Below are 26,969 nucleotides of genomic sequence, written 5' to 3'. Positions count from 1 at the left end.
GTTGCCAGACTTCTGCACCTACATTCTGTCCACAACAAAATACTTCTGATCAATAACTGTGCATCTGTTGTGACAGACACCTCTAATTCAGCATATGGCTACCGTGGTTTCACTTATTTTATACCTGAAGAACCTGAACGAAATACACTTTCATGAATAGTGACCTACATGTTACAACATCTGATCGCTACTAAAACAACAAGCACGTGAAAGAAACGTCTGTATTTTGGGTTGCAAAGCAACAGAAAGCCATTAAGAGAAACACATGGCTAAAAAAACAGATTTTTTTTCCTGTTTCAAAATACTACTTAAAATTAGTGTTTTCCGGGAAAAATAAAATCAACACAGAAGCAAGAAAAATAAAAGTACAAACTGCTGGCACACGTAAGTCGCTAATACAGCCAATACCTTTCCGTATACCCAGTCTCTGGGAACGTGCATCCTTTGTTTGAAAGAGAGGACACAAGGAAACGTCCCCTGCGTTAGGTTTTCCCTGAGTTCCGCTGAAGGGACAAAACTCACCCACTGAACTCTTACAGAATTTACAGCCATTCATGTGTTACCCTAGGAAACATATAAAGAGAGGGCTGGCACACTTGCTTGCTTCTTCTGGGACTTCCAGCCACAGCCGAGCTGTTCAAATGATGGTGATGTGACCCATCCTTTCCGAGTTCTCAAGCGATACTCGTGAACGAAGACCAATTAACGAGGCCTCTTGGAGAGGATGGCCACCCTGTCCTCCCCAAAAGGCACATCTTGCCCTTGAGCCGCACTTACTTCTCTTGGATGCGAGGCGCTTCCTTCAGGGCTGGGGCTACCCGGGGAGCAAGCGGCACAGCGCAGCCCCCTGCCCACAGCAACACCTCGCACAGGAAGGCGACTTTGGAGGCAGCGCAGCCGAGCCGAGAGCCGCTCGCTGATGTGCGGGGCGGCTGCGGGAGGCGGCTGAGGGGAGCGGCCGTGCCGGTGCCCCCGCCCCGGCCCCGCCCCCGCCCCCCCAACATCCGGGTCCCCGCCGGCGCCGCGGCGCCGCCGCCCGCTCCGCGTCCCGGGGAGGTGGCGGGGCAGGGGAGGGAGGAGGAGGCAGCAGCGAAGATGGCGGCGGCGGTGGGGAGAGCCGGCTCCTTCGGCTCCTCTTCTTCTTCCGGGCTTGGCTCGGCTGCCGGCTTTTCCTCTGCTTCCTCTGCCGCCTCTGCGGCCACGGCCAACAACAACAACGCGGAGCTGCGGGCGGGCGGCGATGAGGACGATGGGCAGAACCTCTGGTGAGTGCCCGCCCCGCCCCGCGGACCCAGGCGCGCTGGCCGCCGCCGCCGCCGCCCTCGGAGCGCCTCGGTGCCCTGCGGGGGGCGAGGGGAAGGGGGCTGGATAATCCCCCCGCCCCCGCTGCCGCTCAGTCCCTCTCAGTCACTGATGGGGGAGGGGGGGGGGGGGGCACCTCCCCTTGGCAGTGGCAGCTCCTACCCTGCCCCCCGCCCCTCATGCCGTAGCCCCCTCTCTCCCCCCCCATCCCCAGGAGATGGCGAGGGTGGGGACCGGGAGGAAGCGGGAGACCCTTCTTAAGCGCTGTCGTCTCTCCGCGCCAGGTCCTGCATCCTCAGCGAGGTGTCCACGCGCTCCCGCTCTAAGCTGCCTTCGGGGAAGAACGTCCTCTTGCTGGGTGAGGAAAGCATCCTGATCCTTCTGCCTTCCCCTCCGCACACTGGCTGAGGAAAGCATCCCGATCCTTCTCCCATCCCCGCCGCACGCAGGCTGGCTCCTGAGCCCTCTCTTGGGCGCCTGGAGCTTCCCTTGTTTAGAGCCCCAAGGGAAGGGAGGGGTGATGGGTGGCAAGGCGCTGTCTTAACCCTCCCGCTTCCTCCCTTGCATGGCTTTGCTTCATTTTGGAGATGCAGTATCCACAGATGCTTTAGATACGCCCCTCATCGTAGGTACCTCGCCATAATACCCTCACAGTCCTTCCCCCACCCTGGCTCCATAGCTGGAGAAGGCTTGGATGGGGAGCTTTTATTGTCTGTCTCCCCCGTGAGCGTTGGCTTCGGGGGACGTGCGGCTCCCGAGCCCTCCCTCGCTGGAGCCGGCGGTGCCGCTTGCCGGCGCTTGCGGTGTGTCATGCGGGCACAAAAACTGCTTCCGTGGCCCGAGCGGCATCAATGACGGTGCTGCCTGCGGGCCGGAGGGCGGGGAGGGCCGTATGGGCGTGCGGGCTCTGCCCTGCCCACTCGCACCCAGCGTGGCGGCACCAGCGGCAGCGCTGCCGCCCCGGGATCTCCACCCAGGGCCTTAGTCCAGCCTGGCCCTCGACAAGGTGAGAGGTACGGAAGGGGACTTTGATAGGGCGGTAATGAGACACCCAGCTGCAATTCACTGTTGAGGGAAAGAAGGAAAATGATACGTCAAAATCAAAAGCTTCATAGAGGAGAGAGAGAAATGGATGCTCTCAAGTGTGTGTGTATGAATATATTATCGCTATTATTATTAGTGTGGTGGGTTTCTTGGTTTTTTTGGGGTTTTTTGTTTGTTTGTTTTTTTCTGAAAGACTATTAAATACTATTACCAGTAGGCAACATAATGAATCCAAGTGTATGGATTTAGAACTAGCTGCCGCTTCCACTCCTTTTGCCAACCTCTCTGTCCCCAGAAAGAGCCGTGTTAATATTTGAAAACAGGGTTAAAACTCAGTAAAGACATTAATGCAGACTCTGTGCACACTACGGTTCTGCGTAGTCTTGTGGTTTATACCCTCTTGAGGTTTTTCGAGTTAGGCTTTTTTTCCTTTCCATAATCCTAAAGCAATCACTGTGATCCTTTTCTTCCTGTTTTGATAAGCTGAGTGGTTACTTAAAACTGACTGAGAAGGAGAAAACTGCAAGGATGATAGGATGGTCTTCTGAAGCTCTTACAAGACTTACTACCCTTTAATTTGTTGCTTTGTATGTTATGTAATTAAGTAGGATATTGAGATTGGAAGTTGCAGTGATATTAAACAACGGAAAGGTTTCATAACAATTGACAGCTTTTTATGTGACACTTTGAAACTAAATTGGATGATTGTCCTTGTTGAAGTTGGAAGATTCTTCTTCAAGCTGTGATCCTTGTCAAGAAGATTACACTCTTTGTTTTTCCTCTCTCTTCGTAGTCAGGTAATCCTTAGTGCTCAGTAACTGGAGACTGCTTCCTTCAGAGCTAGAAAGCGTATCATAGATTGTTTTCAAATGCTCACTTAGTTTGTGCTATTCAACCTGTTGTATATAATTTTTTTTTTACCATTTATGTGCAGCTTATAGAATGAGTGAATGTAATACCTTTTTTCCTTTATTTGACTGATGCATTTTTTTAAAAATGTGCAGATTTGTAGAAGAAATTCCAATCCTTACTTAGAAATTGTGTTTTCTAGAAGGCCTTGGTCCTTCAGGGACCAGGGGGGAAAAAACCCCTAAACTTGGCATGTATTTAGGAAAAGGACATCAGATCTGAGGACTGGCCAGTGAGGACCACAGCCATGTTTTTTATGAGAATACCTAATCTTTGTTGACTTGTAAGTCATGATGCTGCTCCTGAAGCACACTGGTACAAGAAAAGGAGAGGTCTTATGTATTCTGTATTGGACAGATTCAGTATGTGAAGTTCTGTCTGTTTGGATTCTTGAGCTGTGTGTTTGCACTTTCTCTGTTATCTCATATTTCCTCTATGTTCAAGCTTTGTTCCTTTAGATAGTTTTGTAGTAACTTCTGTTACGAACACAGATCACTTCTTGCCATGATTATTTCCAGCTTCTTTATACTTTCAGTACTTTTAAGCAAAAGGTGTAAAGCTGACCAGTATCTTGATGGTTTTCACTCAATTTGTGGCAGGCAAATATTTGCTGTAGAAACAGTCATATTGGTCAAAATTTTCCAGATGAAATATGATTTATAGTAACAAATGAGTCCTTATTTTCAATACAAACTGCATTAAAAAAAAATCCTTAAGCCTCCTACATCTCATGACCCCACCCAGAAAAACCAACTGGAAAAACCCACCATGCAGTGTTCTTTTGTTTGCTAGGACAGGTTTTCTAATTTGCCTACAGCATTTATATTTTTCAAATAGTGCATATAGTTGTATGCCTAGTTGTTCTGGGAACCTGTCTGTGTCTGGCATGCTAATTCTGCTATTTCAGTATTTATTTTTAGCTGTGTTAACATCTCATTTTTAAGAACCTGGAGAGCAGTTGGAGTTAACATAGACATAACTAAAGGAGATTGGAATGCCAAATGTTAATCTCTAGATATGGCACATAGTTTTGTGAAGTGAAGGTTAACATATGATGTTGGTAATAATTTGCTCAAAATCAGCCCAAAATTAATTATCTTACAGTTTTACTTCTCCAAAGTTGTTTCACTTGCAGACATTTTTTCAATAACTATTTTTCTTTAAGCTCTGATTTGTACCGCATGTGGCATGAAAGCTTCTTATCTTTCTGTTCTTGTATGAGCAAATAAAAGCACAAGCCTTTCTAAACTTTACTGTAAGTCCCTTATGCTCTGATTCCTAGGTAGTTTTGTCATAGTGGCTACAGTTATCTTGTTTAGCAGACTATACCAGGAGAAAATGTAAAATGTACATGCCTTCTTAAGGAAGTCAGGTGCTCTCATTGACATTTCTAGCTACTTTTTGCAGATAGCAAAAGCAGTGTGTTTTTGTTGCTCTTGCTTCATTTTTTTTTTTTCCTTCTTCTCCTGGACTGTCTTCTGCTCACTTGTGTAATAAAGGTAGTTGATCACAGGAGATGGTTTTTGTGATGAGAAAACTGATGTGTATAACTGGGAGCTCTCTTGTTCATTCCCTTTCTGATATATCAGCGAGTGGAGTAGAGGGGGGCAGCTGACAACTCACCACTGCAGATTATGGATGGAATCCACAGTGCTGTAGAATGTGTGAAGGCTTGGATTCAGAGACCTGAACTAATCATTTATCCAATAAACTGCAGCATGCATTCAAGCAGTAATGTTCAAAGTCATTCCAGGATGCACCAGAAACAGGCTCCCAGCTGGCAAGTGGATTGAATAGTTGTTTTCTATCTGGCTTTGTATTTTATACATTGCTCTGTCTCTGAAGCACAGTATATTCTTTGCCCACAATTTTTACAATTTCAAACCATCCGGAGACACTCGTATGTCCCTCTGTGTCTGTCTTGCACAGTAGTGCTTCTACTGAATCACTAATGGGTGTGGGTTTTTTATGCATTTTACTCCACTTGATGATAAAAGCTTTGAGTTTAATGGGCAGTGGGAATTTAACTGCCTCATGTCCACATTTTCTCTTTATCCCAGACATCTCACTTCCCAGGGCTAGGCCTGTTTGTTTGAATCTTGGAGCTGTGCTCCTGTCCAGTGGCTGTAAGGGTGCTTGGGAAGAAGCACAATCCACAGCTAATTTAGAGGTACACTTTTCTGTGTGTATGTGCACCATTTTCTGCTATAACAGCCATTCCCAATATATCTTCACATCTTAGCTTGCTGCTTTCTTCTAGTACACCTGTTGAATATAAAGAACTTGAAAATGAAGTTTTGATACAGCAAATTTTTGTGAGGATGTAAAAACTGCTTAATTAAAGTTGTACTCAACAGTATAAAAATTAGCTTTCCATTTTATTTTTTCCTGTTCAAATAGCTGACAGCTTCACTGTTATAATTTAATCATAGAAACTGATAAAATACTGCTTGTTCATACTGCCATATATATTCATACATACAATACTATTAATCTCCAATATTTTAAATTCATGAGTACTGCAGAAGTTAACTCAGAGGGGTTCTTTTCATCCTCTTCTTGCAACTAATTCACCTTCTGCAGGCAATGAAAGCCTCCCAAATGTAGTCAAATTGCGTTTAGGTCAGCAGAGTTATGCTTCTAAAGTGTCAATTGTTTTGATGGGGCATTGGCCTAGATAAAATTCTAATTGCTTGTTTTGTAGATACATTTTTTTAGTATTAAGTAGTACTTCTTTGTTGTGTCCTTCCTGCTCTAATACCCTGCCAAAAATCCAGAATTACATGGATGCTGTGTAGTAGAAGTCACTTAGAACAGCATGTAAAGTTCTGAAATTGTTGAATTGCATTTATTTAAGTTAGTCTCTTCATTGTCAGAAGTGCTGCTGGTTACTGGATCTATCTCAGAAATAGCTCCAAAGGTGAAGAACAGTGAAAGGAATTGTGCTGCTGTGTTCTCCAGGCAGGTTAGTGGCAGGAGTACCAATAAAGGTGTCCTGTGGATAGTAACATGGGATTAGTCTATTTTGGTAGTGAACCTGGATAAAATACACTAGACAACTTCCTGCTATGTTAAAGGAGAAGGATTGAGATAGGAGTGGATACTGTTCATAGTCACTGTAGAAGTCTCTGCAATATTTGCCTTTCTCTGACTGTGGGTCTCTCCAAGCACAGGTAACGCTTACTGCTGTACCTGTTTCCACAGTCAGGCCGTGTATTCTTGTGGTGCAGGAGATGGCAAAATATTTGCTGGAAGAGTTGTCTACAATCTGCTTTCTGTCATGTTGAAAGGCAGAAGTGAAATTAAGGTGCTCCTCAGAGAAGTTATTTAATTTTTCAGTGCCACAAATATACTGTGTGAATTGTGTGTGAGGGGAAAGACTTACCTGGCAGAGTAAAACAAACTTGGAGGAGAAGAAAACTTTTATTCAATGAGTAAACGAAAATTTAGTGACAAGTTATTTGTAGTCTTGTTATGGCCTACTTCCTGTGAAGTTCCATATTGGTTTGAGGGATTGTCGAGAAGGCTCTCATCAGCATAATTAATTTTGTTCTTTAGTTCTCTGTAAGCAAACTAGATTTGGCTTACTCTGATTATTTTGGTCTTGTTCTGTAAAAGGCATTCTTCAATTAGTATAGAATGTATAAACAAGCCTCTTTCACTAATATGCAGCTGTAGAAAAGGCAGTTATTAGCTTGTGACAAGTATTTTATCTTGAAAATAGTTATAGTACACATGTGCTTGGTTCTAGTAGGAGGATCATTATGTCTCTACACCACTGTATCAGGTTCAGACATTCCATGTGGTGTGGAATAGTGATTGCTCTGGGATTCTGGGAAGGCATCTTAACCCCACTCAATAACTCATGTTTAGACTTGATGGCTTTATTCTATCATTTTTAAGCAAGATAGATTTTTTTCTATTAATAAAAATATTCAATATTTTTATGTTACAGATACTAGATGCTCTGAATTGTTCTACCCAGAAGCTGTCTTTTGCATTATAAAAAGTATAAAGCTAATTCATGAAAGTATTCTTGGCGGTGTGCAGAAGATGTTGATTAGGACCATTACTTCTAGTTTTGCTTGGCCTTGTTTGAACACGTTCTTTTAGAGATGAGTTGTAGAATTCCCATATCAACCTGAATTTTAATTGATGGGTTTAAAATGCTAAAGAAAAACTCCCATCAAGGAAACACTAGGATTATAGATTACAAACAAGTAAGGGCATCCAGGGTTTTTCAAAGAACTGTTGAAAAAGAATCAGAGTCGTGGATCAAAGTGGGGCAAGCTACCAATATTGATGACACAAAAGAAATGTTTACTTCTTTCTTCTTTGCCTTGACATATTAAACACACTGGACATTTTACAATGGAGAAACAATTTAAACAGGCAGTCAAAGCTCATGTCTGTCCTGGAGATAACACATTGATTGCTCTTCCATGTACACATTTCTGTGACAAGTAAGAAATGTCTTGTTATAGGACCAGTGAAATTCTACTTCTGTTTTCATTTTCTAAACTGAAAGAAATGTGGAAATAGCATCAGTAGTAAATAATTTGAATTTTAAAATGTTAATTGAAAGTTTGAAAAGTCCGAAGTTCTCTTGAACAGAGAGCCTAAGTCCTCTCTAATGTAATAGTTTATGGCTGAACAGCTGATGTAGCAGGACATAGATAAGTGCCTGTTGGCCTGCATTTGCAGAAGGAGATTCATTCACTTCATTGCCCCACCCTTCCTGTCTGGGGATGACCATTCTGTTAAATTCTGTATTGTGGCAGATCATGTAGTGAATCTTGATTTTCTGCTCAGTAAACATGCTTTTTGCCTGGAGTAGTGAGAAGGGAGGAGGCTGGGAAAAGGGTTTCTATTATTACAGTTTCCTATATGTTTGGGGGCAGCAACAAGAAGGATGTTGTCAAAATCTGTTGTGTGGACAGAGTAGCACCTTGGACAGGGGAGCTTTCACAACCCCAAACTCAAGCTCTTCAAAGGAGTGAAATAGTAGCAGTGTGTGGATAAAAATGCAACAGCGTTTGTTTAGTTGAGTATAAGACTTTCCATTTCGTTAACAAGACAGTGAAATACTGTGTGTAAGCAGATTGGTTTGGCTTTGTTTCAATTGCTTCCTAGCCTGACTTTTGTGCAAAATTAAATCTGTTGTTTCTCTTTTACTCATGTTCAGCTTTGCTGTATAGCACTGCTTGCTAGAAACATCACTTCTGTTTCTTCACTGTTGTATTAATGTGTGAGTGCAGTTTGGTATAATGGAGAACTTTTGTTCTTTAGTATTTTCTCTGGAAAAGGAGGCCTTTTTATGTTATTTCCAAAAGAAGGATGTGAAATCTACCTGATTTTTATTCTACGTTGAAATACTATATCAAAAATGCTATGTCAGAAATGTTTTGCTCCATGAGCTTATATGTGGAAGTCTGTTGTTAATTTGGTTATCCCACAGTTGGAAATAAAGAAGAAGCTACAGGATTTTCCATTTTAAAATTCTGAAATGAAGTGGAGGATGATGATAATTCTTTTTGAAGATGCATAAGGCTCTTTTTTATATATTGCTTCAGTAGCACTTGAAAAAAAATTCTGTTTCATAATATTAATACGCAGTGATGTTTGAACCTAGGGAATATGAAATTTTCCTTTTGTCTGAAACTAAGCAGTGTTACTTTTTTGTATACTATAGAGATATCCAGAGACAAAAAACGGTAAATATGTTAAATGTGTTAAAGTTTGTAATTTGAAAAGCCATATATTGTGTGTATATATGTGTATTGTGATTGATGTTTTTTCTAAACATATATACTTTTATGTATGTCCCAGGTAGCAATTAATGCTAATTGTATTAGTATGTTGTGCATTGTCCATCAAACCTCCAACAGCTAATAGACTTTAATTTCCTCACATCTATTTCCCTCTCCTCTTAGGGGGAGAGAAGATTCTGAACATACTAAAGGCATTACAATAAAATGTTTGAGTTTCGAGAACTCTTAAAAGTTAGCACTTAGAATTAATTTGATAACAAGATTTCTAATAATTACCTAGGAGTTTTAGATAAACACTGGTTTAAGATTTTGTTTTGATATTCTTGCTGAAGGGTAGCTACAAAGCAAAAATCTGCTACTGCTCTTTCCTAGCATAACTCATTATATTCAAAGTGTCTTGACTTTTCAAGTGGTTTTTATTGAATAGGTTGGGAAAAAACAAAAACATGGATACAAATACATTTGCAATTGTCATGATTTCAAAAGGTGTGTGCAACATACTACACATAGAAAGTAGAGGTAGATGAAACCTCAAGTCTTAGCATGTTGGGTTACACTAATGTGGGGTTGGACAAGCTGACCTTTAAAGGTCCCTTCCAACCCAAACTGCTCTTTTATGATTCTATGTTCTCTTGGCCAAGACAGTTAACTTTTCCTCACTTTTTATGATCAATTGTTTGAGCAAAAAGGAGGAGGTCCTCGTGTCATAAACGATAGTCCTGTTTTTACTTCCTCACAGCTTTTTAAATAATACTGACTCTAATTTGGCTTAAATATGTCAAGAAGTCTGGTTCTCCTATGGAGTACGGCACATTTGGCTAGGCAGCTATCTTGTACCCTGCAAGTAGGTCATCCTGTTTGTAAACTAGTTGGTTTACATATTACTAACTTCAGACTTCACTGGTGCATCATTCTGGCTTTCCCTAGTGAAAGATGAGCGTTGCTCTCTGCATGCAGTAACTTGTACAGCACTGTTATGTATGTCAGCCATTCACCTGCCTGATCCTGATGTTTTGAAATGGGTGAATATTTGCTAAGGAGAAGAGAGTAGAAGGCTTCTTCATGGAACAGATTAAATTCAAGTAGTTCTGTGACGGAAAGCTGAAATTACTACTGTGTGTGCATATGTGTCCAGAGGTACTAATTTTACATCAAATCAACTTGTCTTGTGCTCTACTGGTAAAACTTCTTTCAGCGTACAGGGGAAAATAAAATTCCAGCTCTTATTTTGCCATAAGCTATTAATTTAACAGTATTGAACTCCAATTTATTTTAGGCATTTGGAAATACGGGGGTGGAGAGGAAATGACATAACACAGAGCCATGACAAGTAAGGGGCTTATGGGATGTATATTTCAAGTTTGCCTATATTGCATAGCATGAGCACTTTGTAACAATAGTTGTCTAGATATTAGCATCTGTGTAAGCATGTTTTAGTTTAGACTGTGTCAGTGTATCTTTTATCAAGTGCAGAACTTTTTACAACAGCAGGTATTTTTTAGACTTGATGTAGCTACTTTAAGAACTGGGAGATACACTTCACAGGAGATACTAAAGTTTCCCAAATTCAAGCAAGTTGAAATCTTTATTGTCACCTGTGTGAATCAAACTCTAGTATGCAAAAGAACTTATCTGGAAGTCAGCTGTTCTGAGAAACTCAAAAAGCTCTTAAGTGCAACCCCTCATTAAAAGGAATAACAGATTTTGATTTGTCTTACCTGTTGAGCCTTCTGCTGGCACAAATTAACTGAAGCTGGCAATTCAGAAAGGTAAAATAGCACAATGAATCATACAGACATTTTTGGCAGAAGTTAAAGCAGCTTCATAACGTGTCAGAGCAGCAGCTAATAAAGTCTTCTCAGTTATTTGTAGATGACAATTTTAAGAAGCTTGGATAAGTACAGAGGTGAGGGCAGAGGAGGAATTGTAATCCATCAGTAGTGATGAAGCTTGAATTCTTCACTTCATCAGAATTATTCAAAAGATATTCTTACAAGAGGAAAAGCTTGATGTATGACTAGAAGATAGTGCTGCTTTCCAATGGTTATTTAAAACTAGCTGTAATTGTTTGCTCATGTACATCTTGATTTAATATAGGAGCTCAGAAATGAACCCTTAAATTATGAAAAAGTTACAGTGATACAACTTAATTTTTCATTTAATTTGTCTATGCTTAACTAGACTTTAAACTTCAGTTCTGGTCTTATTTCTCTCTCTCAAAATATGTTTCATTTAAAATAGCCTTTTCATTCCACTGAGTAAAATTCCCTGGACACCTTAGAGTAAGCACTCTTATGTTTTCCAGCGTTAGTGAAATATGAAAGTAAAGTTATCCTCTAAATTGAAGACTTCATGTGGCAGTCTTGAGGATGATATATTAAGCAAATTCAAAATCAGTCTATCAAGTATGATATTTCTGTTCTTTCCAGTAGTTATAGCTATAGTGTTTTTAATGTAGCCATAGTGACATCTATAAGATCATGGTCTCTTTAAAGGGAAAACTTCATTGTGTTTAGCACTAAAAATTATTGAACTCTTGTCTTTGTTATGTGATTAAAAGCAAGTGTTTAGACTCTCCTTCACTAGGAGAGACTTGGAAAAAAATGTTTTGACACAAAATTGATAAAGTGCTTCTTAGGGACCTGGGATTAACCTTGATTTTATAAGCTGTGAGTGAGTTTCAAGAATTTTCTAATGTCTGTTACATACTCATCATACTGCAAATTAGAGAAAAAACCAATGATTTGCTTTGTCTGCAAATTCAGCTTGATTACTCTTTTGAACTGGAAAAACTGCACATGAAGTTTTCCAACTCTGAGACCTGTGACTACAAATGAAGTTTTTCACGAAGGGTCTCTGACAGTAGTTGGGGTGTTTACATTGTGCATATGCTGTAAGGTTCAGTGGTTATCCAAGATCCCTTTGGAGGGGAGAGAATAGGAGTGAATGGATCTGGATTGCAAGCTTGTCTCTCTGTGCTATCCAAACAGACACATGTATTTTAAGGCAGTGGGTTTACTATTTGTCGCTTCTTTTTAAGGTTTCTTGAGACCTGTAATGGAGAAAATAGTCAAAGAAACCAGTACATAAAAGCGGAGATAACAGATTTGCCTTAGTCAGTGTGCTGTTTGAAATGAGAGAGTTCTGAATTGTAAGAGGAGCTTACTCTGAATTGAATTCTACTTTAGAATAACTTTGTTACTACTTTGGTTGTAGCTGAAAGACTGAAATTGAGGTGTTTAACTACTCCGTAGCATATCCTTTTAAAGGTGGGTCTAAGAGCCTATTTCAGGTAGCATAGCTGGTGGCATAATTGCATTTATCAATAAGTAGAAATAATATCTGAAGCTGAGACATGCACTTAGAATGGATGGTTTTGGCAAAACCTGCTGTATTTCAAAACTCCAGTGAGCTCAGTCACCCTGTTAGGATATGGTTTTCTTCTTGCCCCAGGTGGTTTTTAATATGTAACTGTGATTAAAGACTGAGTGGTTTCTTACTTCTGTCTCTCCAGGTGAAGATGGAGCAGGGAAAACTAGCTTAATAGGAAAAATTCAAGGAATAGAGGAGTACAAAAAAGGAAGAGGAATGGAGTACTTGTATTTAAATGTGCATGATGAAGACCGAGATGGTGAGTCTGTATTTGTAACAATATGTTAAACCAGTTTGAAAGCAACGGTTCAGTAGTGTGATATTTGAAATGACTGGGATGTTTTTCTGTCATTATAGTATGCAGGAGTCCAGCCTATGCCAGAAGTGATTTGTATCATAAGGAAGTTTGTCTGTGTAATTTCTTCAGTAGATATCGTGAATGACCACTTAAGTGGTAGAGGAGGAGAGGAACCTGTCAAAAGAAAAAGCTAAAAAGAAAAGACCAGGGAAGCAGACTTAGCTGCAACATTCTGAATAGATGTGTATTCCTCAGGCCTAGAGGAGAAGGTGCCCAGGCTTCTATCTTCCATTTCAATTACTGTGGCAAGTAGTTATCCTGAACCTACAGAGAAACCTTTGTCTTGCTGGCACAAAATCTGCAAGACTATTGTCATGGATTGATGGGTAGGAAATTGTGCACAATGGTGAAGGAGATTTAAAAAGCAAACAAGAAAATCCAAAAACTTGGGTGAAAGTATGGCTAGAAAGGAAAAAGTATGTTTAAGATCCTGTTTAATATCCCAGTACCTGGAGTTATGAGGTGTGAATAAGGTTATACTGGAAGCTTTGAGAAAAATGGAAGTTCTTGTGTATACTATAAAAAAATCCCAAACATGTAGAAAGACAACCAGGCCCTTTTTTTTTTATTTCTGAAATCACCTGCTTTCCTGAAATTCATGTCTCGGTATTGGTCTCAAAGTTGACTTGAAACCGTATTTTAAAAAAATGGGAGTTTGATTTAAATGTCTTTCTCAGAGCTTCTGTAACAAGTAATAAAAATTTACCTGAAGGGTAAATGTAACTATATCAAGCCAACTAATTTTGAATCAACAGCTCTTCCTTTACTGCACAAGTGTTGGTGAACTTGTAGTAGTGTGATATTTTTGGGGGGGAAAAACAGTGGGGTGGTCTATTTGTATGGTGATTGTCCTTTTGCAAATTGGAAGAGTAACAGTCTGTTAATCTCAGTCATGAAAACCTTGCAGTTATTCAGGTTTTTGAGTGGACAAGGTACATTGTATACTCTTAAGAGTTATCTAGGTATGTCACATGGAGTTTTGAAGGGGAGATGGCAATCTTTGAGAGCTGAGCAGGCCAAGAGCCACAAAAAGCTGAGTTCACCCTGTTCTACTCTTCTAAGTTACATCTTGAAGAAAATGTTTTCTTGCTCAAAAATGGTGAACAACTATTTTGGAAATGTTGAATGCTCTCTCTGGACCCTCCCTTTCAGATAATGTATTAAAGATGTTAAGTTATCAGCCATTACACATTAGGGTTTGAATGAGGAGGAGCTTGTCTCCCCACAAGCTGCAGTTTGCTGTGTCATTATGTACGTTCAATGGACTGATAAAACATCATTTGCTTTCTTCCTTGTGTTTTACATGTCCAAAAAACATTCAATAGCCATTATGTAGTGGTGTGTTTCAAGTAAATCTCATTAAATGTTCTTCCTTTTTTTTGTAGACCAAACAAGATGTAATGTATGGATTTTGGATGGTGACCTATATCACAAAGGTCTTCTTAAATTTGCAATGGAGGCAAGCTCTCTAAAGGACACTCTAGTTATGTTGGTAGTAGACATGTCTAGACCTTGGACTGCACTGGATTCCTTACAGAAATGGGCAAGTGTTGTAAGAGAACATATTGACAAGTTAAAAATTCCTCCTGAAGAAATGAAAGAAATGGAGCAAAAGTGTGAGTATTCTGCAAATACATGGGAATCCATTTAAATATGCTTAATGCTTCCTGCACCATTTAATCTCTCCATTGCAGTCTTTTTCATTCTTTGGAAGTGTTATTTAAAATTAGAACTTACCAAGCAAGTCTGGCTTCAGATAAGTCTCAAGTAGCTATATGAACAATACTAGTACTTCTTTTTAACAGAATAACAATGTAGGGGGGAAAAAAACTCAGAATGAACACAACTGAAATTACAGTCTTGCTTCTTATGTATTTTCCTAGATAAGATTCACCAAGCAAAAAAAAGCAAACTTCTAAGCATTCAATTTTTAATTTATTTGTTTAAAGGCAGATCACTACACCAGCTTCTTAACTGTTCCTGTAGTTAGCCAGTTAGAGAATCGGGGACCTGTTCTGTGTCTACCAAAAGTGGTAAATGTTGAGAGGATTCATGGCAGCATGGCCATGTCTGGGCCCTTTCCACTTGAAGAGTTTTATCCTAACTATTATTGATGTTAACAGAACTATGTGTTTGTTGCTCTGTCAGTGTCTTGTCTTTTTAGTTTTAAACGTGCAGAACATAAAGATTTTGCAGGATTTCTTAAACTGGCTGACTGAACTCACATTATAGCTCCATATTACTTCTGAGCAACCCTTTGTATTCCCCTTTGGGTAGCAGAATTTGAGTCTTTCCCATTCATCTCTCGGTGAAAGGAAGAGCATTTGAGAAAGCTGTGTGTTGAGATCAAACAGCATGATTAAACTTTCTTTTTAAGTCTGAAGTTGTACTCTAATTGGTACATTCTTAAGCAATGAGTGCTTATGCTAATTTAGAAGTGCAGGTTGTAGCTGTGCTGTGATGAAGTGGAATGTAAGGTGACAGTTGTAGATACTCTGGAAGGAGGCGAGGGGAATATTAGTTGTTTTGTTTGTCCCTTTAAGAGAGAGATTGTTCTAAGGGCAGTGTCCTTGAGAATCGTATCATCCACATGAAGTTGTTTAGGTGGGAGGAGCTGAGCTCTCCTGGATGTGTTTTTTGGTTTGGTTTTGGATGTTAGTGCATGTGTATTAAACATTCCCTCAAACACTTTCAGGATAGGATTTTGTGGGATGAAAGTATGGATACAGTGTCTACGTTATCAAAGGTGTATAGCTGATAGTTTTGCTTCTTTACTGACTGAGTGAACAGAATAGAGAAACTCTACAAAATCCAGAAAATATAAGCAATGAAATGAGTCGAGAAAAAAATGCTACTCCATTTAGTTTTGTCTGTTTTGGTTTTCTATCATCTGGTCTAATTCTTACAGATATAAGTAGTCTGAACACTGGGTGTAACAGAGGCCCTGGACACAATCCAGACCTGACTGGGAGCTGGTTCTTATTTTGATGCTGTTGTGATGTGATTTCATGCATTGCTAGGTGGGCAGGAGCTTGACACTGCCAAAAGGAGGAGGTAACATTGCTTGCCTGACTTTTGGCTACCAGATCCTACTAGATTCTTGTGTTAGGCTCAGTGGTCCTGAGAGCTGATTTAACTAGCTACCAGGACTGAATTCTACTGAGAGTTTGCATGTGTCGTTTTCTGGAGGTATGTTGCTGTGTTTGTCTTCAGTTCTAGCAGCTTAATTCCACTCAAAAACACCCTGGGAGGACTAAAACTGGTACAGAAAGGCATTTGGGGATACGTAACAGATGTGTGTGAAGAGTTGAAATAGCTCTTCCTCTTTACTGAATTAATCTGTGTTCAACAAAATTGTGTTTCTAAGGAAGACCTGAGTTTTTATTCCACAGTTTTGGAGCTGTGGTATACTAAATCAATCCTCCTTTTTGCTGCTTTCCCTATTTACATTAAGTTTAGTATGTTATGATCATACAGTGGAAATTTTAGGAATCCACTGGATGATTTATGCAATTATCCCAGAACAGGCAGGATACTGTACAGGAAAGATGCTGTAGAGTGGCATATCACGGTGAGAATTCTGGGTTTCAAATACATTCAGTTAATTTGGGAGGGTCTCAGCAGCTCTTCAGACTAGAATTGAAGTAGCAGCATTCCTTGAGTTAGAGCCTGGCTTGACAATTTGTGATGATAACCTGTGCATGTGCTTTTTGTTATTGTGAACTCCAAGATCTGCAGAAAGATTGAATAATCTTGACCTAATATAATTTTTCCTCTAGGGCATTGAAATGAGTCTTGCTCTGGTAATTGCACAGATGCTTTTCTAAGTATGAACTCAGAGGGCTTCAATCAGTTTAGTGAAGGTAGCAGTGGATTAAAGCACAAGTGAGGATATTCTGGTGTAGTTCACTGCCCCTGTGCATGATGCAGCTGAGCTGCCTTGCTGCCTGACTTCTTCTGCTGAATCAGAATGTTCTACTCATGAAATAGTAGGCAGTAGTTTGGTTTGGTAGAGCCTTGTTTCTGCTGCGTGGAACAGGGCATGTGATGTGAAAGACACAGACATTTTATGCCTCACATTGCATCCCTGACTGCAGGGATACTAAGTGACCGTGTAATTAGAGGCTTCAGTGTGTGCAGCAGAACATGACAAGGACTTGCAACAAGAATTAGAAAAAAGAAAGTTAGAATGTAACTTACCTTGCTTGCTACATTTTAAAGTAATATCTGATAATTTTAAAGCATACTGAATATTTAATATGCTATTAACTAATTATAAAGCTAGTTTAAACTAGTGTTTGTGGGTTCTATTATTTTTTGTTGTTACTGCTATTGAGTCACTGTACAGAGAGTGAAGTGTGGACAAAGGGTCTGTAGGTAAAACCTGGTATACAGTAGCAGCTAAGCAGTTTGTGTAAGGCTTAATTCTGTTTATTCTGACAAACTGTTCCATTAACTTTGCCAAGAAGAATGGAAGGGAACTTATGTCCTTTAGGAAACAGATCGAACAGTAATCCTTAGTAGCAACTGCCTAGTGGCTTCACAATGATAGAATAAAAGTGGTTTCATGTTGTCCTTATGGACAGTTTTATCTGATCATGTTCTTCTAGCTGCTGATCCAGCAGATCTCAGACTTCCTAGTTCTCCCTTGTGCTGCACAGAGCCAACAGCTAGCCAGGACTAGGTGCATGCTCCATTTTTTCAACACCAGGATGCAGAAGTACTATACAATCAACAGTGCTAGAGATCAATGGCAGTGGAAATCATTGTTGAAATAATAAAGCAGTTGATGTTTTAATGTAACTTTTTTTACTTTCAGTGGTAAGAGACTTCCAGGAGTATATAGAACCAGGCGAGGATTTTCCAGCTTCTCCACAGAGAAGAAATACTTCATTGCAGGAAGACAAAGATGACAGTGTGATTTTACCCCTGGGTGCAGATACACTAACATGTAACTTAGGCATTCCAGTAGTAGTAGTTTGTACAAAGGTTTGTTTCATGTTTTAGGTTTTTTGCATATTTTACTTAAGTAACTGTCAATTGTGGATTGGGGTGGGAAGCACACGGTTATTAAGTTATTCTGAATACCTCACTTAAGAACTCTTTTAAAGTGTTTAACATTGAAGGTTGGTTGTCTTCTAGAACCCATTATTTAATGTTATTTTGGAATTAGCTTTTCCTTTAGTTCTACCAGTTTTCAAGGAGTTGACAAATACCTCAGACCTGGTTTTGCTCACAGAAATGAGCTAGTCAATAAGCAATTAGAATTCTCCTTGATTTCCACAGTCCTCCATATTCTGAAAATAGCATTAAGGTTTTTTTAATATTTCTGAAGATGAACTTCTTTGGGAGTTGTAGTCAGTGAAGTGCTGCACTAGTAACTTTCATCAGTTCTTAGGGTGTTTATGGGATCTGTTTTGATTTCTGTTAGATACGTAACCATATTCTGAATTTAAAGAGAACAGTGGTTGTCCTGTGGCTGTTTTTTATCTGGTTTTGTTATTTTCCCCCCCCCAGCTCCTCAGTTCTCATTGGCATTAAGCATACTGCATCTGCGGCCTCTGCTGGCCTGCAGGGAAGGCATAAACCTTTTGATGCATATGCTGTTCCTTCTCTGGAAGGCTAACCCTCTCATTTGAACAGCACTTTTTTTTCCCACCTGCTAGTTTCCTGCTATTCTTTTCTCCACCCCCACACCTTTTTTCTTCTTCTGCTTTCACATTCCTTGCTTTTGCCTCCCTTTGCAAAGAGCTAGTTAGTAACTGAATTAAAAACACTGTCTTTTAATGCCACAGTGTGTAAAAAAATTGGGTAAAAAATGATTATATCATTTAGTGGTAAGTTTTCAACAGAGATTTTGAGTTATTGCATTGGAGTGGGGAGGGAGAGGGAATTAAAAGTTCCAGTCACTTGAACTGTGAAGTTAGTGCTGACCCCAGTGCATGTACATCCAGTTATATATTATTAAGACCAAAAAAGTTCAATTGTGCTTCTAAACTATCTTAGCAGGTTTTTGTTTTCCTCTGCACTACCCCACCCCACTCCATTTCCCTTTCCCCTTGTGAACTGAATGTGTAGAAGCACTGCTATTTTAGCAGGTGACTGAAAGCAGTATATTAATTTTGTGTTTATTTTGACAGTGTGATGCCATCAGTGTTCTGGAAAAAGAGCATGACTACAGAGACGAACACTTTGACTTTATTCAGTCACATATCAGACGGTTTTGCTTACAGTGTATCCTTTAGCATATCATAAAGATGATATAATTACTCAATGTTTATATTAATTATGACAAGCTTAAAAGGATATTTGCAGCTGTACCAAAGTAGCGTCCAACTCTTGTACTGTAGCTGGCAGTCTGCCTCAGCTACCTTTATGGGCAATGTTGAATTAAACTTTTCTGGTTTCTTTTACCTTTTTTTAACAAGTTTCTAGCATGTCCCCTTACCATAAATTTCTTTATTGCCTCCATGTCCATATTTAGGAGTCAGTTCACAGAACAGCACATCTTAGCTGATAAGCTCCCTAAAATAACAAGATAATTCATTTAAGTTATGATCTTGCTCCAGATGCATGTAAGGCATGTTATTCACTTTGTCCCAAATATGCAGTTTCTTCCATGCTCAGTAATTCCACAGGACGAGGTTATGAGGGAAGGAAAGTAGTGTGAATTGGTGTAGGCAAGGGCCTCTGACTTCTCTTGTATTGGTACAGAGAGTGCACAGAAGCTGTTGTTGTGCTATTTGTAAGCTAAATTTTTTTAGAAGTAGTGTATAAAATACTGTCTAGTGTTGTTTAGTCAGCTAGATATGCTGAGATCTAGATTTTAGATGCCAGTAACATGCCTACATTGTGTCATCGTTTGAGCTGTGGTAAAGGGAAGCTTAAATGCTATTGGAGGGACAGCAGATGACAGATGGAAAAATTAGTTCAAGAGCCAGAGACCTCAGTTGAAATGGCAATTCCTTCAAAGGGCTTCCAAGACCTAATTTTTCAAAATGGAATTATAAGTAATTGTAATAACTCTTGTGTGTGGAGGAAGAATACGAAATATTAGTAGGGATTAGCCTCCATGATTGCATATGCCATGTACAACTTGAAATTCCATTCTAAACTTCATTGAATAGGAGTCAGACCCCATTATATAACTTTCTCCTAGGAGTTGAATTGCAGGCATTTAGAAATAAATTGAGGAGTTGGTGTTTTTATAATCCCGAAGTAAAAATTACTCTTTTATTAATCCTGTGCATAAAATGTGTTAATTTGATACTGAACCATGCTCGAATACTAAGCACTCTCTTGGTATTTTAGTTACTGATATACAGTAAACTCATTTGCCTTCATTTCCTTTAAAAGCAGATCACTGTATAATGTAAGAGCTTGTTCCCCTAATTAAAAAACCCAGATGGGAAAGTGGAAGATCTTTGGCATTTTTGAAACTGCTTGCGTTAATGCTGCAGTGATTGCAGGGTAGGGTAATGAGAAGATACAAGGATATGGCATGAAAATTTTTGTTCACTAAAAGCAGAAGGCTGTTTTGAAGGCATCGTAGTGAAACCATTGGTGCTGGGGGGCTTTGAAAGCTGGAAAAGTTTTTATTTTACTTGAAAATCAATAGCTGAGTTGGCCTAAAGCAAACGCAGAAAGAAAGAAAGACTGATTTAAATTACTTAATAGCTTATTTCAAAAGGAAGTGTTGGAAGTTATTTGACCTGTTTTGCTTTGGTTTTGTAGTCCCTTTCAAAACTCTCCAAAGTAGATGACCCTTTTTTGATAGTTGAAAGGTTACTTTAGTATCTCTTACTAGCCACGGAACTAAGTTTCCTTTAACAAGTTTATTCAGATGGGGCGGCACTTATTTACACTTCAGTAAAAGAAAACAAAAACATTGATTTAGTGTATAAGTATATAGTCCAGAAGTTGTACGGATTTCCTTTCAATGTTCCAGCTGTTGTTGTGGAAAAAGATGCAGTATTTATGTAAGTTACCTGTACTATTATGCGTGTATGTGGCTACAAAATGTATCTGTGCAATACTGTAAAGCAGCATTTAGAGCCTTTTTTGGTTTATGCTTTATAAAGTTCCATGTAATATTCTCATGAGTTGGAGTTTGGTGAGTGCCAGTGGATGAAGATTACAAACACTCACTCCTCCAAAGGGAAATGTTAAGCCCAGAGATTTTCCTCTTCTCTATTATGGTGAACCAGTCTCTACCTCCTTGTACTGATCAATAACCAGTTTGCATAGGAGAATGGGCACTCTGACAGTTTTCCTGGCTTTCAGTTGTGTGCAATTCAGGAGTGCATGCAAGAATAGCCCGAAGTAGCAATAGAATTTTAAGCCAAATAATCCTTTCTCTAGTCCTGCAGGTTGGGATAATGACAAGAAGATAGGAATATTGCATGAGAACTTCCAGACACTAAAAGCAGATGACAGCTTTGAGGATATCATAACAAAACCACCAGTCAGAAAGGTAAGCTAGGATGTATTGGCATTTAACTTCTTCGCTACTTATTTGCCTGTCCATTTTTTGATTGTTTCTCTTTCACTGAGACTATACTCGCAGCTTATCGTAAGTGTGATGTACTGTATGGGAGGAGAGGGGGGAATCTTATTTTGTTCTTAAACTTATTCTTTAGTTAATAAAAAAGATCATTATGTATTTTTGTTCTATATAGCTCTTCTTCAGCTTACACTTTTTTTTTCTGCTGCTGTTACATTGTTCAAGACTACAAATACACTTGTTTTGCTTTTAAGACATATTTGGTATTGAAAAGCCTAAATGTAATTTACCTGTTTCTCAGGTTGAGTTTGTGTTTTTTAAGAACATTTCATTTTGCTCTGAGTTGCTTATAACTTCATAATGCTTTCTGTTTCTTCTGGAGTATTTAAAATAAGAAACTTGAGACAGTGTAAAATCAAAAATAAACATGTGAAAACAGCTTCTACATATATTCAGTGTGTTTTCCCCTGTACTATCTAACAAAATGCCTTGACAGAACAACCTGTAAACATATGTGAGGTTTTTGAACAAAATGCCAGCAGCAGTGGACTCCCATGCACACAGAGGTTATTGAAGGCAAATATTTCGATGGCTTTTTCTAACAAAGCTAAAATTTTGTGACTGATCTTATTTTCAAGTGTGAATTATTTTAGCAGAGAAAACTAATACTATCTCCTTTCTGCAATCTTCAGGTAAAATATCAAGACATGTTAAATAGGTATCCAAGGAAAATATAATTGACAATATTTCCTTTTGCATGCTTATAAACTTCAGACCTGGTTTATAAACTTTGATATTGGTATTTGCCATGCTTGCTTGGCAAAATTTTTGATGGGCAAAATTTTTGATGAGCTTATTTGGAAGGAGAGTGTTTGTGATTTGATGCATAGAACTGGGATCTGCAGTGTCTGTGTCCAGTTCCTACAACCAGTGTAATGCAACACAGGTGAAGAGTTATGTTTGCCATAGTTACCTATAAAGTAATACTGAGGTGAGGCCTTAATCAAAAGAGACAGGGGCATGATGAAGAGTGTGTGCGTCCATGAATGCTTCTTACTGATCTGAGGCTCCTGAATGTGCCTTGTAACCATTTAGTTCATTTCTTTTTATTGAACAATTAAATGAACTTTTTAGTGGGTCTTTTTACAAATGTATCTACAGCTTTATGCCTGACAGGACAAAGGAGTTAATGGTAATTCTATTTCACTTCTAATTAACTTGGCCTAAATGGAATCATGAGGCAGCAGTCTTAAATATGAAAAATGTGATATGCAGCAATCATAGTATTTTATATACATATTCATTATTGAATGTTTTGGTCGTATTCACCAGCAGCTAAAAAAGAAAATACCTTTCTTTCTTTTAGTCAGAATTATGCTTATGTTTTTGTATTGCAGTTTGTTCATGAAAAAGAAATTGTAGCAGAGGATGACCAAGTGTTTCTTATGAAGCAGCAGGTAACTTTCTGTCTATAAAACAAACAACAAGAGTTTCATTTTACAACATCCCAATACAAATTTGGAGTTGTATTCTTAGTCACTAATATCTAAAATACTTAATGTGTATGTTTGTTTTCTGCAGTCACAGCTGGCGAAACAACCACCTACTGCTGCAGGAAGGCCAGTGGTTAGTAATAAAATTTTTAAATATCATCACATGAAAATCATAAGCTTTTATATATTTAGAGGGCTGCTTTTGTCTGCACTGTCAAATACTGTTTGATCTAATTGTTTTAAACTGGATAGTATTTTAAGTCTCATAGTGCTCTAAAATTATGGCACTTCACAGTGAATCACAGCTTGTATTGACAGCAAGGGCTAAAGGTCGTGGCTTTCCTTTTCGTATGTTAGAATGCATTTATGGTCAGAGGCACTACTGAGTAATGGATGGATTTTCAGGTTCCTCATCGGGATGAAATGAAAAGCTTGTCTAATGCTTTAGTTACACTCAAGTTAATAGTTTTAACAATGTTCTACGAACGTGAAAAAACTTCTATGCAATCAGCAAAACCTAAACGTGTCATTTCAGTTGCATGAGAATACTGCATTTAAAACACAGAAGCTTAGGAGCTGTAAGAAGTAACAAAATGCTTGATTTCATGCATTCTTATACTTTGGGTTTGCTGGTTTGTTTTTTTTGGTTTTATTTTAATAGGATGCCTCACCAAGAGTTCCTGGTGGATCTCCTAGAACACCAAATAGATCTGTAACATCGAATGTTGCCAGTGTTACACCTATCCCTACTGGGTCAAAAAAGATTGATCCCAATATGAAAGGTACCTTTTCTTACGAGGACACAAATGCAGCTGGGGAAGTAAAATAATTGCTTTGCCTGCTTGCTTTAATATGCTTATTTAGATTGATTAATACACTAAATCAGTATTTACTTAGAAAATCTGTGTTGGTTTTGTGTTGTGGTTTTTCTTTCCTTCTTCCCCTTGTAGCTGGAGCTACATCTGAAGGAGTCCTGGCTAACTTCTTCAATAGTCTCCTGAGCAAGAAAACTGGTTCTCCTGGTGGCCCTGGTGGTGTTGGTGGCAGTCCAGGAGGAGGTGGCACTGGAGGTGCTGGCAGCAATTTACCACCATCAGCAAAAAAGTCAGGTATGATTAATGACAAAAAAATCTACTCAATGTAAATTGGAGTGATGTATTGTTCTTGTTAGTATGGTTTATCAGGAGAATGAACACTACTATTATTAACTGAATGCTATATATATATGTTTTTATATTCTATATGGTTTTTTGCTTTTGTTTTCACAGCACTTTAGTATTGCCTTTTTATGGCTTTCAGAGGAGCAAAGAAAAAATTTTCATGTTGTTGTTTAAGCATGAATCGTGTCTACATGAGTTCCTCATTTTTTCCCTTTATTGCCATCATTCCAATAGAATGGCTTATGCCATAAGCCTCTTTTAATCTTATTTGAATAGGTTGGGACTGAATTTCAAGTTTATTCTTTTTAACAATACTGTAATTGTTAAAATAGCTGTAAATTTTCTTTCACTGGTGTTCTAGCTCTGATGTGATGAGTACTTTGAGTTTGGTGACAGCCTGTAAAAATACTTAAGTATATTCTTTTGACAGCTGTGCATATGTGAGGAGATTATTTAACATTTCTAGATTAATAATAATTATTAGTGACTGTGCTAAAGCTAGATGCAGGACTATACTGGCATTTCTTGCTATTCCAATTTAAAATGTTTCTGTATTACTTAAGAGCATGCGTACACAGACACCTTCCCTTCCTGCTTCCCCAGAGGTTAATAATGCTGCACTTAGGGGACAATGCTGGTGTTTCATTGGTATTTCACGCTTCCCACTAACATTTTGTGTAGATGTTGTCTAGAATTTTTCTTCACCTGTGCACACTTCCCTTTTCTAAGTGCAAAACTCAGTTGGCTAAGCAAAGTTTGAATGCTTCCTCATGTGCTGTAGGCCAAGTCAGCAGTGCCAGATTGAACAACATGTGGACATTGTTCAAACAAATGCAGCTGACGCAATATGAGGCACAGAGAGCACCCACTGAAAAATCCTGTGGGGAGTGGCCAGCAGCAGGTTTGGGTGACGCCAAGCAAACAGAGGCAGCACTCCAGAGAAGTGTTCTGTCTGGGGCTGTGGCAGAAACTTCAAGGACAGAATTTAATTATTAAGGAGCAAAACAGTTCTCAGGAATTTCCTAACATGCAGCAAATGAAGGGTTAGGGTTATAGCCAGTTTAACATCAGAAAGGACTACGTTTTCAAGGAATTACCATAAATTCTAACAAATTTGGCTTAGATGTGGCCTCTTCACCTTCCTCAATGTTTGCTGTCTTCTATTTAGAGCTATCTGTGGCACTCAAATCTGAAAATTGTCTGTTAAGACAGTAATTTGGGATTTTAAATTTACTTTTTCCTCAGCAGCTCTGGGAAATTCCTCTGCTTATTAGTTGGAACATTAGCTGCTTTGATTCTGATACAGTATTATCTTTCATTAAATGAAGACCAGCAAAGTACATCAATAGCCAAAATTAGCTAATTTATGGATAGTTCCTGTTAGTTTGCATCTTCAGAAGGGATGCTGGGACACTGCTACAACCTACACACGTGTCAGAACATTCCTTTACAGGTGCTGTGCACACTTGTCATGGCGTTGGAGTCTTAATACTGCACTGCCTTTTCCCATATTGTCTCCTCCATTCTTGCTACAGTGGGATAGAAACCTAGACTGAGGAATAAGAATTAAGAGTGAAAGGGTGGGGGGAAATGGTGTATTTTGAGCTTGAATTAGGTTAGAGTGTGGCTGCACAAATGTTTGTGCCATTACAAGTTAGGGAGGAGATAAGTGGGTGAGGAGAGAAAGAGATTTGCCATCTACAGGTCTGTGTGTGCCCATGAGCAGTGGTGTCATGTTTTTGCTGACCAAGTACACAAAACTGACTTTGCTGGGTTTGGTGAAACCCCTGATTTTTACGTTCAAATACAAATTTTACAGAAAATTGTATAGAAGTAGTCGTAACTGCTAGTCAATAGTCTTCAGTATTTTTTACTTTAACTCTTCATATACTGACAGTTAATATATAATTATGGAAGTTGCTTTGATAAATTGGAAATATGAAAGGATATGACTTTCTCTCTACAGTTTCCTTTCTATTTCTTTTGGGTTTTGGGCTTACACCTTTACTCTGCACCCAAAGTATGCAGTAACAATTACTAGGATTTGTCTGATTTGAGAAGTGAAAACACTATAGGCTTTTCATAACCATGACTGAATGATACACATTTATTTTGTAGGTCAGAAGCCAGTTTTAACAGATGTTCAGGCAGAATTGGACAGAATTTCACGAAAACCTGAAATGGTCTCTCCTACATCATCTACATCTCCCACAGAAGGTGAAGCATCTTGAAGACACCAAATAAAACCAATTGTTCAGTTTTCTGGGATAATTCAAACTTGCCTCTGCCTCTTCCTTCAGTGACTGGAACTAAAGAACTGAAATATCTTTCAGAACACAAACCATTGATGTCTGTCTTTCTTTCATATGTGTTGCCCAGCTTTACAAAAGGGAGTTGTACAAATGGAAAACAGTTATCACATTGTGTAGGAGCACTGCTCACAGTGCAAGAATAGTAAATTAATTTTTTTTTCTGGGTTTTGTTGAAAAGTCAGTGTAATTCTGTAAAATTGCAAGTATGTCCACTTAAATGATAGGGGTTGCTTAGAGCAGGAAAACTGATACACACCACAGGCACTTAATTTATATTGATTTCCCAATCTGTTTGGTAAGTTTAATACTATCTTAAATAGATTAACCTTTACACAAGAGGTCTACTGCTCGTTTTTGGAAGAGAAAAATAATTGCACAAATCTGTAACAGCAACAAACTCCAGTTATACTTAAACACTCCAGTGGGAGTATGGTTAAAAAAAAAATCTGTTTGATCTCCACTGAAATTTACACTGCGTTCAAAAACCCATGCAAAATTTCATTCCAGGTATAAGACTAAATTAGTGGCCAGCTTTTTTTTGGTTTTTTCCTCCTCTATTAATTTCAGACACTGAATAAAAGATGTATAAAGAAAAAGCAGAGGTTAAATGTACAGAATATCAGTATCCAGATTTGTCTATATATATGGCTCAGCCTTAATGTCCCCACTGTTTCCCACACTACTTGCGGTTTAAAATTGGTCATCAAAACTGTAATCAGTTAATAAAGTATTCTCTGCATTCAAA

The 26,969-nt window shown here is 38.9% G+C and overlaps 1 protein-coding gene across 1 annotated transcript; it reads left to right on the top strand.

Annotated features, from left to right (window-relative positions):
* Positions 1-1,045: 1,045 nt before the first annotated feature.
* Positions 1,046-26,969, top strand: DYNC1LI1 (dynein cytoplasmic 1 light intermediate chain 1). Its single transcript, XM_069007389.1, has 13 exons — positions 1,046-1,265; positions 1,587-1,660; positions 12,541-12,657; positions 14,142-14,372; positions 17,576-17,745; positions 18,897-18,990; positions 20,600-20,735; positions 21,118-21,229; positions 22,657-22,716; positions 22,841-22,885; positions 23,414-23,534; positions 23,703-23,861; positions 26,031-26,969. Exons 1-13 carry the CDS (start codon positions 1,096-1,098, stop codon positions 26,141-26,143), a joined length of 1,602 nt encoding a protein of 533 aa, XP_068863490.1. The 5' UTR covers positions 1,046-1,095; the 3' UTR covers positions 26,144-26,969.

This window comes from Aphelocoma coerulescens, chromosome 2 (assembly GCF_041296385.1).
Source record: "Aphelocoma coerulescens isolate FSJ_1873_10779 chromosome 2, UR_Acoe_1.0, whole genome shotgun sequence".
NCBI classification, from domain to species: domain Eukaryota; kingdom Metazoa; phylum Chordata; class Aves; order Passeriformes; family Corvidae; genus Aphelocoma; species Aphelocoma coerulescens.
Note: the sequence above shows the minus strand (reverse complement) of the source record. Positions and strands in the feature narration are given on the sequence as shown.

What these genes read in the sequence shown, in the direction of transcription:
- DYNC1LI1 (XM_069007389.1), top strand. Translation starts at nt 1,096, where the DNA reads ATGGCGGCGGCGGTGGGGAGAGCCGGCTCCTTCGGCTCCTCTTCTTCT. An exon ending in GCATGATGAAGACCGAGATG is followed by an intron (nt 12,658 to 14,141) that starts GTGAGTCTGTAT and finishes TTTTTTTTGTAG; the next exon opens with ACCAAACAAGATGTAATGTA. An exon ending in GAAAGAAATGGAGCAAAAGT is followed by an intron (nt 14,373 to 17,575) that starts GTGAGTATTCTG and finishes TTTTACTTTCAG; the next exon opens with TGGTAAGAGACTTCCAGGAG.